The sequence below is a fragment of the Mauremys mutica genome, chromosome 2 (genome assembly GCF_020497125.1).
Source record: "Mauremys mutica isolate MM-2020 ecotype Southern chromosome 2, ASM2049712v1, whole genome shotgun sequence".
In the NCBI taxonomy this organism is placed as follows: domain Eukaryota; kingdom Metazoa; phylum Chordata; order Testudines; family Geoemydidae; genus Mauremys; species Mauremys mutica.
The window spans coordinates 234,362,204-234,378,152 of NC_059073.1; the positions used below are offsets into that span (position 1 = coordinate 234,362,204).

General features: G+C 37.4%; 1 protein-coding gene across 1 annotated transcript in view; it reads left to right on the forward strand.

Annotated features, from left to right (window-relative positions):
* Window positions 1-15,272, forward strand: part of FAM126A (family with sequence similarity 126 member A) — a 98,919-nt gene extending 83,647 nt beyond the window's left edge. The window contains exon 14 of the mRNA XM_045006426.1: window positions 10,233-15,272. Within this exon, the coding sequence (XP_044862361.1) occupies window positions 10,233-10,795 (563 nt within the window). The 3' untranslated portion in view covers window positions 10,796-15,272. The remainder of the gene's footprint in view (window positions 1-10,232) is intronic.
* The last annotated feature ends 677 nt before the right edge of the window (window positions 15,273-15,949 follow it).

Here is a 15,949-nt window from a genome sequence, read left to right on the forward strand (position 1 = left end):
AATCTCCTTGAAATCAGTAAGGGGCCAGCAGCTCTCAAGCAAACCGTGGCTCAGTGTTTTAAGCAAGAAACCATCTCTGAACATGGTTTAGCCAGTTGTCACGCTGTCTTTAATCTTGCTTCTCTGTGTGGCTTTGATGCTGATAATTCAAACTCACTGATACAGGGAAGCATAGAGTACAGACAGTGGATCTGTTGTTTCTTCTGAGAGAAATTGAAGGCAAATTTAACTCTCCCCTGTTGTCTTCTACTTTATCACTTTCGATAATACAGAATAAAAACATGGATTATAATGGGCCAATACTAACAAGTCTTATTTCATGCATTTTAAAGGTGCTGACTATCCAGCAAAGATAAAGGTCTTGCAGTCTTTACAAAAATCATGCTTTGGTATTGCCTTCTTGCAGGGATCATGCTTCATGCAGATGGCGAAGTTCAAGAGACATTGGGTGGGACAAGTATTTGCTGCAGCAGATAACAGTAAGGCAAGAGGTTTGATAGTGTTAGTAGAAAAACAGACTCCTGTAAAACATGGAAAAAGCTATTCACTTATGAAGAGAGATAGTGTGACAATTAATAGAGAGACACATAATATTAATCTAATTCTAAGCAACTAGTGTGACCCAAGCAAGGAATGATGGGTAACCTTTGAGAGAAAAATAAGGGCTTAAAAAAAAAAAAGTTCTTGCCAAGATTCCATTTGATTCAGGGAGGGAACTACAAACTAAGACTTTGGATGGTCATTAGACATCTCTCAATTCCAGTATGCCAAAAGTGAATCTGAAATATCTGCTCAGTGACTGACAAGGCTTTTGGGGGGTTATAAATGGAAAAGGCACTGTGCATTATACCAATTTCAGTCAGCTTCACTTCCAAAATGTTATTTATAAAAATTCTTGCAAAACCCCTGACTATTGGACAGCATGAATTTCTTCCTGAATCATAAATCCAGGCCGGACAGGCTTTCTTAACAGGCCATTAAATGTAATATATAGAGTGGGGAAACAATCCTCAAAGGTTACAGCTGCTGCTTTTTCTGGGGGGTCTGGGTGTACTTTTCTGGGAGGAGGGTGGAGGAAAGACTTGCTTGAACCGTTCTCCAAATTTGATGTAGACAAACTCATTATACAGATCAAAATACTGTGAAGTAGCTCTAGTGTTGCAGTGGGAACTGACTTATTAATTCCCAATGAATTTCTTCTGAGGAACTGGATAAGGTTTGGGTTTTGGACATAAAACTTGAACCAACAGCTCCTACAGTTATTAGGAGCTTATAGACCAGAGAATCCTGAAAAAGATATTGCTATTACACTCGGAATAGTGGGGCTCCAAGGGCTTCCTCACTTTTTCCTGGCCTGTGGGTAGAAGGTAAGAACAAGAACATCAGCCAGGAATTGGATGTGCCATATCTCCTACCTTGCTACCTCCTAACCTTTACTATCATGAAGTGTGTCTCTCTTGTGGTGCGGGGGATGGATAGCAGCTGCTTTGAAATCACCTATCCATCTGTCTACCTGCTCCCTCTCATTCTGCCAACTGCCCTGGAATATTTAGCCACGGAAGCAACATGTGAAGAGGCAGCCACGGGAGTAGCAGGCGGTGGTTGCTGTTTATTTTATGAACTACCTGCAGATGTGGTAAGTCATCAGAGACACTGAAGGTGGGGAGAGAAAACGGGAATGCCCTTCTTTAGGGACATGTGTTGTGGAGAGAGAATGGTCTGAACGAGGATGAATATCCGAGTTGGTCGCAAGAAGGGGGAGGGTTAGTGAAGGCTACTCTATTGACTATATTGTTAGAATTCATCATCTCTTGTTTATATTAGTCTGGGGGCTCTTACTAGAATATTCAGAGAATCCCTGCTCATGACACGAATACAAAGTTAGTCTTAGCTGAAACTTGATATCAGTTTTTTAAAAATTAAAGGAGTTTTGAGATTAGTTTATTGTTGTTTAGTAGAAACACTGACAAGCTAGATGTCTTGGTGCAGAAAATAGGGATTTAAATGGACGGCACAGTATAAAAGTATTTGGAATACAAATTACACACTCTGACAAGCTGCTATCTCAAGAAAATTCTTTCTTTGCTGTAGACCATTTATGGGTGGGTGTGTGTGGACTAAGTTAATCAAAATGTGCTATTTACCCCAAATCTTGTTCTTGCTGGTGGCTGCATCATATAGATTCTGATAAATAGTTCTAAGAACTTCAGTGAATTACTTTTATATTTGTTTGAGGAGAATGGCTTTGACTCTCCAGTAAAATTTCCTCTATGCAGAAATCCAAGAGGATGGGGATTTCCTGATGTTTACAGCTATTAGCTGCTGATGTCAAATGCATTACACAATGAACACTTTACACTGAAAAGCACAGGCCCTAATTCTGTGAAAATGGGTTGACTTCTGACATCTCAAACTTCCTAATACCAATAGTTAGGTGCACCCTCTTATGAAAACTTTCAGGTTTTGGAATAGTTGTAGGGAAAACTTACCAACATATGAGCTGAAAAGAAAATGCAGTTAGGATCTGAAAGATCTGTTCTCTGGACACATTTTGGAATAATTTGAACTCTTAGAATGGAAGTACAGTATTATGATGTCTTCTAGTACAGACTAATCTTCACAAACTTCTGGGAGCATCCAAGTACAGTAGTTTAGTTGGAGAATTATGGACTTCTGACAAAAAAAACAACAACCAGAAGGTTGATATATATATATTTTTAATGTAATGACTTACTGGAATTAGACTCAACTCCAAAACTAAAACAAGAGAAAAGTAGTGGGGAATAATGTGTTAAACCACTTAAACCCCCAAACTGGGAAAACCATATGGATGTATGGCCATCTGAAAAGCTGTGTAGTTTAAAATAATTATGCTACATAACTCAGCTGGCTCAGGATGAAATTTCAAAAAGGATCTTATATAATTGTAGAAAGCATTTGCAATTGGAGAGGCTGTTGACCGCATAAAGCCTATTCAGTAGTTAAAATCTGTGGACTGGCTGAGGATTAGATGTGCTCCCTATGGATCTGGTGACACTGCTGTGTAAATTCTGATTTCATGATATAAAGGACTGGAAAGTACTTTGGTTAATTCTGACGACAGCTAGTTACTGCCTTTTATGAGGTTGATGTACTGATCTCACATGGAATGGTTAAATTTGAGCCACCAACCTGAGTATTGAAATTTGACTTACTTCCTAATACTGTGACTTGTATGCCCACCCATTGTCCCCTCCTCGTCGTCATACACACAAAATGGAAGATTGTAAAGCAAGAGCATGGGAGGAGGAGTTGAGTGAGACATGCTAGAGCAGGGTCTCTAGATTTAATAGAAAAATGCATTCAAGCACCATGTTGAGTGTGTTTACATGTGTAAATAATATACGTTTTATCACTAATGTTTCAGTAGAATTTTTTTGAATTATTAAACAGTTTTTCCAATACTAGAAGACAGTAAGCATGTGTAAATGGCAGTTGTATGGAGTATAGATAGAAAGGATAAGGACTTATTTTATATTAGATTTGTATCATATCTTAATGATCTGGAATCTTACAATTTATAATCTTTTAGTCTAATTTTAAAATTTGCTTTTCAGGAGTAATCAATCTCTTGATAAAATGCATTGTTGCCTAATATGGAAAATGTGCATTGAAGTAAACCTGTCTACACCAATTTCAGTATAAAATATAACTTACTGCTGTGCTATAAATAAAATCTGTCTTTTGAGAAAGATCTGCATATTGTTTAACAGGCTTGGAAATATTACCCCAATCTCTGTATTGACACTGAAAATCTAGTGAATAGTTTTCATTATAATTGAAGAAAAATATAATTGTTCTTAACTGTCTTTCCTGAATAGCATATGCCCTTCAATATCTGTATTCCAGTCATTACTACTATTCCAGTGTTTCCATTATCCCTATAATATGTGGTCTCACTTCTTCCACCAGTAGTTCTAGTTCCTCCATTTTGTTATTTAGACTCCTTGCAGTGGTGTACAGCCATCTCAGTTGTTCCTTTTTGCCTTTACCCAGATTCCTCACCTGAATAGGTAGTCATTTTACTGCCACTATTGCCTATCTGACTGTTACTGTCAATGTTATTGGCATTCTTTTCTCTTGTTGTCCATTCTTCAACCCTCTGTTCTGTTTTCCATTGCTGTTCATTCTCTTTTACTTAATTTTCCTTCTGCTCAATATTAGAATGAGGCATGGAGATTACATCTCCCTACCATCTTCCCTGAATATCTAGCTTAAAGGTCTCTTAATCAACCTGTCCTCTGGGAGACAGATATCTTGATCTTTGTCTGACATAGTCCACCATCTGTTCATCAGATCGTGGCTGGCTTTTTACTGTTGTTGCTATTGACTTGGTTTTCCTGTAAATAATCAGCCTAAAGGCAAAAGAATTTCTTGCATTACCAGTCCTTATAGGTATGTAGGGGCTGTTCTGTCTCCAACCATAAATAGAAAAAAAGTAGGAAAATTGCTTGTCTTATGTAAGGTTTAAAAGTTGTTTAAACAGGGATATATTATTTAAGGAAGAAAGGAAAATTGCAAGCAAATGGGATAAAATCTCTGGCAGCACTTGTCTAGTGTGTCGTAGAGTCTTAGATGCAGAATAAACAATTTATAGTAGCTTTAAATATATTTTTGTTCAGTTTTATAATGCTTAGGCATATTAATTGCTATCTAGCATGCCAAAAACTACAGAGTGACCCTTCAGAGGTTGTTTGGTTTTTTTTCCCCCTCATCCCATGTTCTTGGCAATTAGATGTATTAATTCCTTTGGCATCAAATGAGTAGACCTAAATAGTGTCATATGAACCAAAGCTGTAAAAATTGGCTTTTTGGGCCAGGTGGGAGAAAGGAAACAAGTTGTTAAATCACAGCTGAAATCTGAAAAACGTCTGGTATTTTCATTTATAGCCACCAGTGAATTCTAACTGTGTGTTTAAATGTAACTGAGAAACACTTTTGAGATTGGTGTTTCCAGTGTTTTGTCATAATGGCTACATACTTAACCATGCGCATGCAGCCAATTTTAAACAGAATTTTAAGGTACCTTATGTCCATTAGAGACCATTAAAGGTGTTTTTTAGCTATAAAAGATGGGATGTGGCAGAGCTTTGTGGCCAAAATAGGCATAGCCACTGCAAGAAGCAGACTTCCCTGCTGCTTTACATACGTACAGAAGTGTGAAGCCATGTTGAAATGCAGTTGGTTCACCTTATTAGTTAGTACCATGTGGTGTTCATTTGTGACCTTTCTTCCCTATTCTCATTATTACTAGCTCTAATCAAAAAACTTTGTTAACCGAAATAGACACAATACAATAGACACCCCTTGGAGGTAACCTTTGTGCCTCCACTCATACTCCTAGGAAACCGAACAGTAAGTTTTCCTACTTAATCCCTTCCGCAAGTGTTGAAATCAGACTTGTCTTCACTGCTGAAATTTTGACAATAGGCATGCATATATATCTATATAGATACTAAAAAATATAAACCACACACACACATACACACACCCCTTTCATCCTCGAGAATTCCAAAACACTTCACAAACTACAGTAGTATTGTGTTAAAGCCACTTCCCTTAGAGTGGCAGCCTGCCAGCTGGTGAAAAATCATGTTAAGCAGTATGGGGAAAGTTACTGTTTTGGCCATTGACATACAGGCAAACCCCTAAACCATTAGAAAGGGCCTTCGGATGTTTGCGCAAGTGAAGCATGGGGGGGCCTTTGGCCATTAAGTTGTTCTTGGAAACATTTCACCATTGTAGTAAATTGTCAGGTACTTGACTTACTTTCAAACCATTCCTTCCAGCAGATAGCATGACTCTGGTGGTCAAATAGACCTATGTAGTAGCTGAATGTTTACCAGGTTTCATGTCCTTTCAACTTCAGTGTTTACTCATATATTTACCCTAAATTAGAGTTCCTTCAATATTCATATGTAGGCTTCATATCAACAAGTTTGAAAGAAACCTTACAGCACAGACAATTGTTGTCTGCAGTTCTAAAACCTCAAATACTCTTAATATTGATATTCTTTACTTAGTGCTGAGGATTTTGAATGAACTGTTTCACTAATAAATTAAGCACTTCAGAGTAAGGATGAGCTATCATTTCTGGCTATTGCTATGCTTTCATTGGATTTTTTTCATTCTCGTCAAGTTTGTTACTATTTATATACATGGAGAGATTCTTTTCTCTCTTCCTATGCTTGCTTTTGTATGGTACAGATGTGATGGTAGAAACTTTCATGATGACTGCTTAGACCTGGTAGCTTCCCCCTATCACAAAATCCAGTTCATAGTAGATCTGGTGATAAAAAGCCATTTGACTCCTGAATATTTTTATTGTCTTAAAGTTTGGAAATCTGTGTTCTAATTCTTTAAAGGTTTTTTATAATGCCGATAGGTTGCTAGAAGTGTAGTTTGTTACATTATATATTGTAAAGTTTGAAAGGTTTTTCCCTCTCCCCACCCTTCTCTTCCCTCCCAGCCCCTCCCCCTCCATTCACATTTCTATCCCTCTGTACTCTTAACCTCTCTTGATGGGTCTTCATTTGTCGGAATCTAACTTTAGATCAGGGGTAGGCAACCTATGGCACGGGTGCCGAAGGCAGCACGGAAGCTGATTTTCAGTGGCACTCACACTACCTGGGTCCTGGCCACTGGTCTGAGGGGCTCTGCATTTTAATTTAATTTTAAATGAAGCTTCTTAAAGATTTTAAAAACTTTATTTACGTTACATACAACAATAGTTTAGTTATATATTATAGACTTAGAGAAAGAGACCTTCTAAAAACGTTAAAATGTATTACTGGCACACGAAACCTTAAATCAGAGTGAATAAATGAAGACTCGGCACCCCACTTCTGAAAGGTTGCCGACCCCTGCTTTAGATAGTAAACTTTTCAGGGAAGTATCAGAGGGGTAGCCGTGTTAGTCTGGTTCTGTAGAAGCAGCAAAGAATCCTGTGGCACCTTATAGACTAACAGACGTTTTGCAGCATGAGCTTTCGTGGGTGAATACCCACTTCTTCGGATGCAAGTCAGAGATGCATCCGAAGAAGTGGGTATTCACCCACGAAAGCTCATGCTGCAAAACGTCTGTTAGTCTATAAGGTGCCACAGGATTCTTTGCTGCTTTTCAGGGAAGGAATTTGTCTGTAAAGTACCTTGTGCATAGAGTTGGTGGAAAACAGTTTTTCCATTATGCAAAAATGTTCACAATTGCAAAATGTTTACATTCAGGTGAAACCAATACCTTTCAAAATTTTGTACAAAAAACTGGAGGGGTGGGTCTGTTTAGGGCACTTACCTTGAATGTGAGAGATGAAAGTTCAAGTCCCTGCTCTGAATCAGGCAGGGACTGTCCTCATCCTAGGTGAGTTCCCTAACCACGGGCTATTGGCTATTCTAGGGAGGGTTTCTTTCTCTTCCCTTCTCCCAAGCCCCCTAAAAATTCCATCCTGGACTCAAGAAACCTTTGCTGATGAATGGACACAGAAAGTGATGAGTTCCGGTGAAAAATTTTGGTTTTAACAAATTGGCATTTTCTGATGAAAAATTGTTTTGTCAAAATTCTTGACCAACTCTACTTATACACCATTGCACTTTAGGTTTTGACGATCTTCCTGTCACTTGTTACTATAGAAGAATACTACTTTTCCAGTTCAATGGTACTATTTTTATTCATGCGTATAGTATCAAGAACTGCAGTAATCACTGATTTTTGCCACCATTACTTTAACTATCCAGGAATGTCAAAGTATGCTCATACTATTTTTTAAATGATGGCCCACTCTCTGTTGCTGTGCATTTAGTATTGTTTGCTTTCTTCCCCTCCTCATCCATCAGTCAAGTTATAGTACCTTGAAGCTAAGATAATCACTTGTGCCTCAACTTGTTTCCATCATTCTCCAGCATTGCAATGAACTGTTAGCCTACCTTCTCCTGTTTGATCCTGTAGTGATGTAATTGTCTAGTACTTGAGATCAGTCTGACATGGAAGTGCTAAGGATACTATACATCAAGCTTCACTGTTAGCTCAAATAAGAGCAGAAAATGGGCTGAGGTCAACATGTTTATTGCGCTAATGGAAAGTGCTCAGATGCTACGGAGATGGATGTGATATACACATTTCTATAGAATAAACATTCCATGTTACACCTACATAGCTTTTTGCAGGTGTTACTTTGCAGATTTTATATAAAGGTTAAGTGAATTTTAAGTTGATGTACTTGAAAGTTTTCCTAACTATGCAGACTTGTTCCAGTTGAAAATAACTTTAAAAAGAATGCAGAGATAAAGTGGCAATCTAATTGTACCTGAGCTGATCTGGCTCTCAAGATGTAGGAGTTTCAGTTCAACCACATTCAAGAGAGAGTGCTATATCAGTGCATACTGAAGGCATAATCTCTGCTCCTATGTGGTAGTACTTCAGGTTAACATAGAGATAATTGTAAAGGTAACTTTAAAAACAAAGGTTTTCTTTACATCTTAGTACAGCTGATACAATATTGTCATAGGGCGTGTCTTCCTGGAGAGCTTTCCTGTCAACATGATGCTGTCTACACAGGGGATTAAGTTGGTATAACCGTGTCACTCGAATAGGGATTTTTCACACCTCTGACTGATGTACTTATGCTGATACAGGTCTGTAGTGTAGACCTGGCCATAGAAGTGAATTGAGGGGGAAAAAGCTAAACTCAATTTTGATGTCTAAAATAACATGTAATTTTGAATTTTCAAGAACACATGTTTCATGAGCATCTTTCGGGACTTTAACACTGAAAGGAGATTGGAGGGGAGCGTAGCACAGCATGGGAGAAAGTCCATTTTTTTAAAAAATTGGAGTAATTCTATCCCATCCTCACTAATACTGCTAATTAACAAAAAGTTAATATGCAAACATGTGGCTTAATTCATAACGCTTCAGCCATCCAATTCAGTGTTTTGTTGTTTGTTTTATGATTTTGTTTCAGACATCTTTTTTTTTTTTCTTATCCATCTTCATTTCTAGAACAACCAGAGAATGGTAATGATGCTCCTGAATTGGGAAACTTTGTCATACCTGAGATTAGTGTCACAAATGTGGCTGGAGAGAGAACCGGGAATGGGGAAAAAAGCAGAGCACTAGCAGAGAATGATTCTCAGCATATACAGGGTGTGCAGGAAACAGCTACAGATCCTAGAAATGACAGCAAAGGCATGCCAGAAATCAGGAGGCAAAAATCTGTAAGAAAAATGATGGAGGATGGAATAAACTCATCTGGCAGAGTGCAGTTTTAGCAGAGCACTTTGTAGCTGCACTCTAAGGTACCATTGATTGAAAGGGTCACTGCTGCATGTTTGGAGAGTTGCAGTATGCAGTTGTTGTGTTTGCATGTTGTCATTTAATAAAAACACAAATGCATGCACTGCACACACCATTTCTTATTGTGTCTGTGCCACATACAATGATGACATAACTTGGGGAAACCACACTGTGAGACTCAACACGGACAGAGAATACTTTCCTATTCTTCACTTTGAGCTTATTTTGCATATTTGTTGGATTTACAAATACAGTTATCAAGGAAACAAAGTGGACTATTTCAAACTTATGCAAAAAGGCATTTCAGTATGCTTAACCATTTCCCCCCCATTATACCATTTGAAACACCTTCATGATGTTGATACATTCATACTCCAGTGTTAAGTTTCCAACCTAGTTATACTGGCAAACAGATAATGCAGAGGTGACCTTTCAGTTGTAAAACTAAAACACTGTTGGGTTTTCTAAACTTGCAGGAGCCATAATGGGTAATTTGTGGCATTGATAATCTACCTTAATGATTAATTTGCTTTGCAAATAGTATGTAGAAGCACTTGCACATAATAGAATTTATACCTTTTTAGTTTTCTGTGTGGTCTCTATCTGATCTGTTCCTAATCTTTTGCATGAATAATACTGCTTTTTTTCAAAATCACTACAAAATGAGATTATGCGGGCATGCCTTGTGGTTTAGTAAATGCAACTTGATGCAATTTAAATCATAATGAATCATTTTCTACAATTTAATGCAATAGGTAAGTGTTTTACATTTTTTTACTTTGCTCCATACTCTATTGCATTATTGCTTCATGTTTGAAAATGCCAAAGCCTAGCTGTATACATCTGAATTAATCACAATATGGATAACATCTTTTAATTAACACTTTTCTTGTTCCTTTACATAGATAATACTGATCTAGCAATTCCAGAAGAACTGATAGAAGTATCTGAGGTTGATGAAGGGTTTTACTCTAGAGCTACTTCTAGCACAAGCCAATCTGCCTTATCAAACAGCAACAACACCAGCAACAAGATCCTTTTAGGGAAGAGCCAACGAAGGTCTGGAGGAAGCAAAGTTGGGGGGAAAGAAAGAGAAGCTTCTGGGGAATCCTGCAAAGAAGACTTTTCTCGAAAACAAACTCAGAGAGCCATGAGTGAGAATTTAGATCTTCTGTCTTTAAAGAGACTGACATTAACTACTAGCCAATCCCTGCCTAAGCCTGGCAGTCATAGTTTGGCTAGAACTACCACTACTGCTTTTAGTAAATCCTTTGAGCAGGTCAGCGGTATCACAGTTCCAAATAACCGTAGTGGTGGAAATGGTACTGAAGCAAATAGGTTTTCAGCATGTAGTCTTCAAGAGGAAAAATTGATATCTGGAGCAGAAAGAATAGATCTTTCCATTTCAAACAAACAATCAAATCAGCAGCGACCTCCTAGCATCAGCATAACACTGTCAACGGATTGATGTCTGACAAACTGCCTAGTATGAAAAAGGAAATCTGGAGATTCTGTTGATAGTGTTATACACTGTGCTCCCCATCTTCCCTTTTTAAAATCTAACCCTCCAAATTCTTGATATCATTAGAGCTTGGCTTGCATTTGACAGTGTGTCTAGATTACAATTTTTAACTATTTTGCATTGTTTCAACTGTTATTAATAGCCTAGAGGGTTTTTTTTTCCTTAGGTGGTTTGATTTTACACCTACACTTCCTATTATTTACATCCCCCTATTGTTAACAAACATTGGCAGGCTCTGTTTAGCCATGCTGGCAGAATGTGTCTGTGTGTTTGTAAAATATAGACTGCAGAGCAAAGGGATCTTCATTCTCAGGATGCAGCTGTTAGAAAACTTCAGTCACTGATTTAAAGAAGTTACTTATTAGAAGGGGTTTGTGACTCAAGAATGAAATTTTGGGTGACATTGCAATAGGTCCATACAATAAAATCAGAGCATCGCAGACCATGCCAGAGAAAATGTGTTAATGTGAGAGAGATACTTTCTTATAGGCCTACAGCTAGAAGTACCAGTTCAGTGTTCCATGTTAAATGGAAACTTTCATAACAGTGGGAAATCTTGGCATGTACCTGACTTAATTCACAAACTCCAATATGTTTGCCCACCACGTGAGTTGCATATTCCTGTAAGTATATGGGTATGTGCAAACTGAGGTTTGTGTACGATAGGTCTCTCTAAACAGTTGGTTGAAAACTTGGCTCCAAAAGTCATACAATGGCAGATCAAACTTCTGCTGGGGACAGGAGTTTTCTGTGATGAAAATGCCATAATACTCAGAAAAGTGACTAAAAATAGCACTGGTTGGGTTCTGTGTTTGATTCTGAGTTACCAAATATGCTCAGTTCAAAAGAAAAAAAAATTCCCACCAGTTCTGTTAACTTAAAGTGGAGTCTAGAAGGGAACGGGTTTTTTATTCTTTCTGGCTCACGCTTTCACTGGCAACAAATATTCTTGAATTGGAACTCTGTGATCAATTCTGATGAGTGAGCTAGAAAAGCTTCTTGCTGTTTCCCCTAGCTGCATTGACTGTAATACCAGTCTGTTTAATCACATTTTTTTACCCATAACCACATTTGAAGATCCAGGATAGTCAGGCTGCTGGGGAAAAAGAGACTGTAAACAGATTTTTCTTTCAGTTTCTTCTGTGGTGCAGAGGGATGCAGAATTACAAAGGAGCAAGTCCTCCTCCTCCCAAGCTGCCCTCCTGCCCACTCCGAGCCACTGTGTTCTGTCAGAACATGCAGTGACTTTGGTTTCTTATCTAAGTCATCAGGAGTAGGCACAAAGCTACTAATTAGAAAGTAATTATCGGCATTTTTCATCACTCTTTGGAAAATGTGTTCATAATTACAGTATCAGTATGTTTATGCTGATTTTGACACCTGTTGTATTGAATCAAGCACATCATTTTAATGGAATAATGTGTTTAAAGATAAGGCTTGTTCTTGAATGAGACTAGGAGACTGTTACAAAAGGACATGTACAAATTAAGAATCTTGCAAGCACAAAGAGAAATTGTACTGTAACTGATTTATAACTAATTTCATTTATGTTGTAACTTAATGTTGTTGTAACTTTCATTTATGTTGTAACATGTAAGTCATGTTGTCATTATTTTTCTAGTTTGAAACTACAAAATATCAATATTCTTTACAGTTACTATAGTAGTATTTTTAAAAAATCTTATTAGCTGAGATTATAGCTTTAACAATGCTTATTGATTGCAAGCTACACACAAATGGGGAGAAGAGAAGCTGGCAATAACCACTCCTTGAAAAGTGAGGGAGTGCTTTACATAGTATAACTGTGTGGTCTTTTCGCAGAGGAAGTGGAGAAAGTAAAATAGAGGTCTAATGTATATCCATTCATGAATATTTTGATCTCTGTGGTGGGGTTCCTTTTATAGGCCAAAAATGTCAAAGGACCTCATGACACAGAGCAAGGACTAAAGCTTTTTTAGACTTTCCCTAGTTGAGTTTTGCCCTGAGATCCATTCTTGATTTGACTGAAAACTAAAGCACAAATAAATGTAAACAAGCTCTCATTGTACACTGTCTGCAGCCTCTTAATCACCTTTCAGAATGGGGTGACAATGGTATGTTAAATTTTGTTAATTTCCAGCCATTGCATATTGATAGCATCCAAACCACAGGCAGTGGAAGAGTATTGGGGAGCTGGTAAAAGGTATTACTAGGTAATGTCTATATAAGACATTCTGCATTTAACATAACTTGAAATTCCTCCTGGGAGGCCAAGAAGGGATGTCCACCAGAGTTTCGCACAAGATCCTTTCCTAGCTCTCACTAAGCAGAACACACAGCCTTCCTCTGATTTCCTAGCTGTAGGGGAATACAATTTTAAAATTCTTTTACTTGAACTCTACCTTTAAGTTGACTTATAACTTATCGATTTAAACTGTAATTCCAGCAAACTTTTTATCATGACAGTATTAAGCATGGATTACCTTTAAGAACAAATTAGTATTTTAAGTCATTTCTTTTCTAGAGAAATTGTGATTTATTTATTTTTTAATTGTCTCCATAGTAGTTAAACTCCTTTTTGATTCAATAGTGGTAGAAAAGATTTTTCTGTACTGGAAGATCCAGCCATTTAAGTTTGCAGCTACAGAGTAACAGAATTAACTATCTTTTTTTAGAGGTGTATTTAAAATGCCAGGGATACAAATGAGTAACTTTAATGTTTACAAAGCTGTCACTTAACTGTTCTCCAAACTACAGATCAGATGGTATTTTTTTAAAAGGGTAAACTGGTTTTATCTTGCACGTTTAATCATTCTAACTTTGGCTGTTGGGTTTTTTCCTTCCTGGGCTTAAATAAATGTTAAAACAAAATGATAAAACCCACATTCCTCTTATACAATAGAATTTATGAGGTTTTATGGTTTTCAAGTAAATGTGATTTTAAAGGGAAGATTTCTTAATACTAAAGGGCTACTGCTTCTACTTACACATGCAGCTTTATGTACATAAGTCTTTATAAGCCTATCTATATGGTTGATTCATTGAGTTCATTTTTTTGTAACTGCCACAACCTAGGTCTTGTCAAGACTGAAATTTTACTCTAACAACCTTTTTATAACCATAAGTATTTAAACTTATAACTATTATTTAAACAATTGCAGGAAAGTTTTAGGAGTAAGTATGTTTAGCTTCGTGTCTGAGACTGTCCAAATACCCATCAAGACTTCTACTTGGAGTCAGTGTTATATAGTGAATCTCGAGAGTTTTTAAATTTTATATTAATCACGTTTGCATTGAGAATGGGTTTTTTTTGTCTTTTTTTAAAGTAAATGTTATTGTAGTCTTAAGAAATTACATCTTAGATTGTACAATGGTAGTTAATTTTGAATGCATACATTTCAGAGGTTACCACCATTTAATACACCTCTACCCCGATATAACGCTGTCTTACTGTGTTATAGGTGAAACTGCATTATATTGAACTTGCTTTGATCTGCCGGAGTGCGCAGCCCCGCCCCTACGGAGCACTGCTTTACCGCGTTATATCCGAATTTGTGTTATATCGGGTCGCATTATATCGGGGTAGAGGTGTATAATAATCTGCAGAAGAAAAAAAATCTCCATTTAAAAACAAAAAACTCAAATAAGTGGTACTAAAGGAAAAAAGTAGCTAGCTTACACTTAGGTTTGAACTCCATTTCACTATATCAAAGGGAAATGTTTTCAGTGCTGCATTAACACAGCAAAATCTAACATCAAAATATTTGATTACCTAAAGATTTACTTCTAGACAACAGGAAGTAGTTGTTCACTGTTAGACACTTTTGTGCAAAGATTGTATACATTTTAACCACTTTGTGTAGCTATGTTCTGTAGTGATTTTTTTTTTGAGAAATTGTTGACATTTATGAAAGGTTATTGGAGTTCATATTACTAGAAAAAGTAATACTTTTTAAAAACCACCTTTCTAGAGATAACCAGGCTCCTTTTGATTAGTATAAGGATTTTACAAGTTTAGTAATTATGTCAAATATTTCTTTAGTCAAGTTTAATTTTTGAGGTTTAAAATGCTGTATATAGGTGTGTAACATACTGGATTTTGTATCTGTGTAACTCCATTTCTGAAAGACTGCAACAATGGACTAGATGTATATTTTTAGTAACACAGGTCTATGGAATAACTGCATCCATTCGCAAGTGTTCTCGGTCTTAACTTGAAAGCCGAAGTTTAAATGAAAGTGCCACACTTTCTCATATTTTTAATGTTTTGCATAATTTGTGTGATTATTTTTCTGTCTTCTATTTTGGTAATGCAGTGTTTCACTTTTTATATAGTAAAATATGTTTTAAATTGTACTCTAGAGTTAATATTCCTAAAGTATAAACCATGAATTTGCATTGTTTTGTGTTTAATATTTTTGCCTATTGGAATAAACAAACTGGAATTTTGTTTTTCAAGTTGTATACATTTATTAATACTTTAGTACTCTGCACTTTTCACTTGACTGTCCAGGAAAACACACAAGCTGTGCAATTACTAGGGCCCAACCAAATTCAACACCATGAAAAATGTGTCATGGACAGTGAAATCTGGCCTTTCATCTGCTTTTACCCTATATTATACAGATTTTGTGAGAGGAGACCAGCATTTTTCAAGTTGGGGGTCCTGACCAAAAAGGGAGTTGCAGGGGTTGCAAAATTATTTTTGGGGGGGTGAGGTGTCACGGTATTGCCACTCATTTCTGCGCTTCCTTCAGAACTGGGTGGCCAGAGAGCAGCAGTTGTTGCCTGGATGCCCAGGTCTGAAGGTGGCTCTCCGCCAGAAGCTGTGTGATGTGGCTTCTTGCATATATGGACAGCACCTATCCCAATAGGGCCCTGATTTTGAGGGGAATCTTTAGGTGCTGCTGCAACACAAATAATTCCATGTAATATTTTGTTACCTTCACTTCTTTACTATGATGTATTGCAGGCCTGCACAACATGTGGCCCACATGGGCTTACTGTGCGGCCCGTGTGCAAGTGGCGTGGTGGCACTGTCGGGTTCGCCCAGGGCCCCTGCAGAGTGCGGCGCGGCTGATTGGGCACCTGGGCCTGATTTAGCTGCTCCCATTGGCCTCC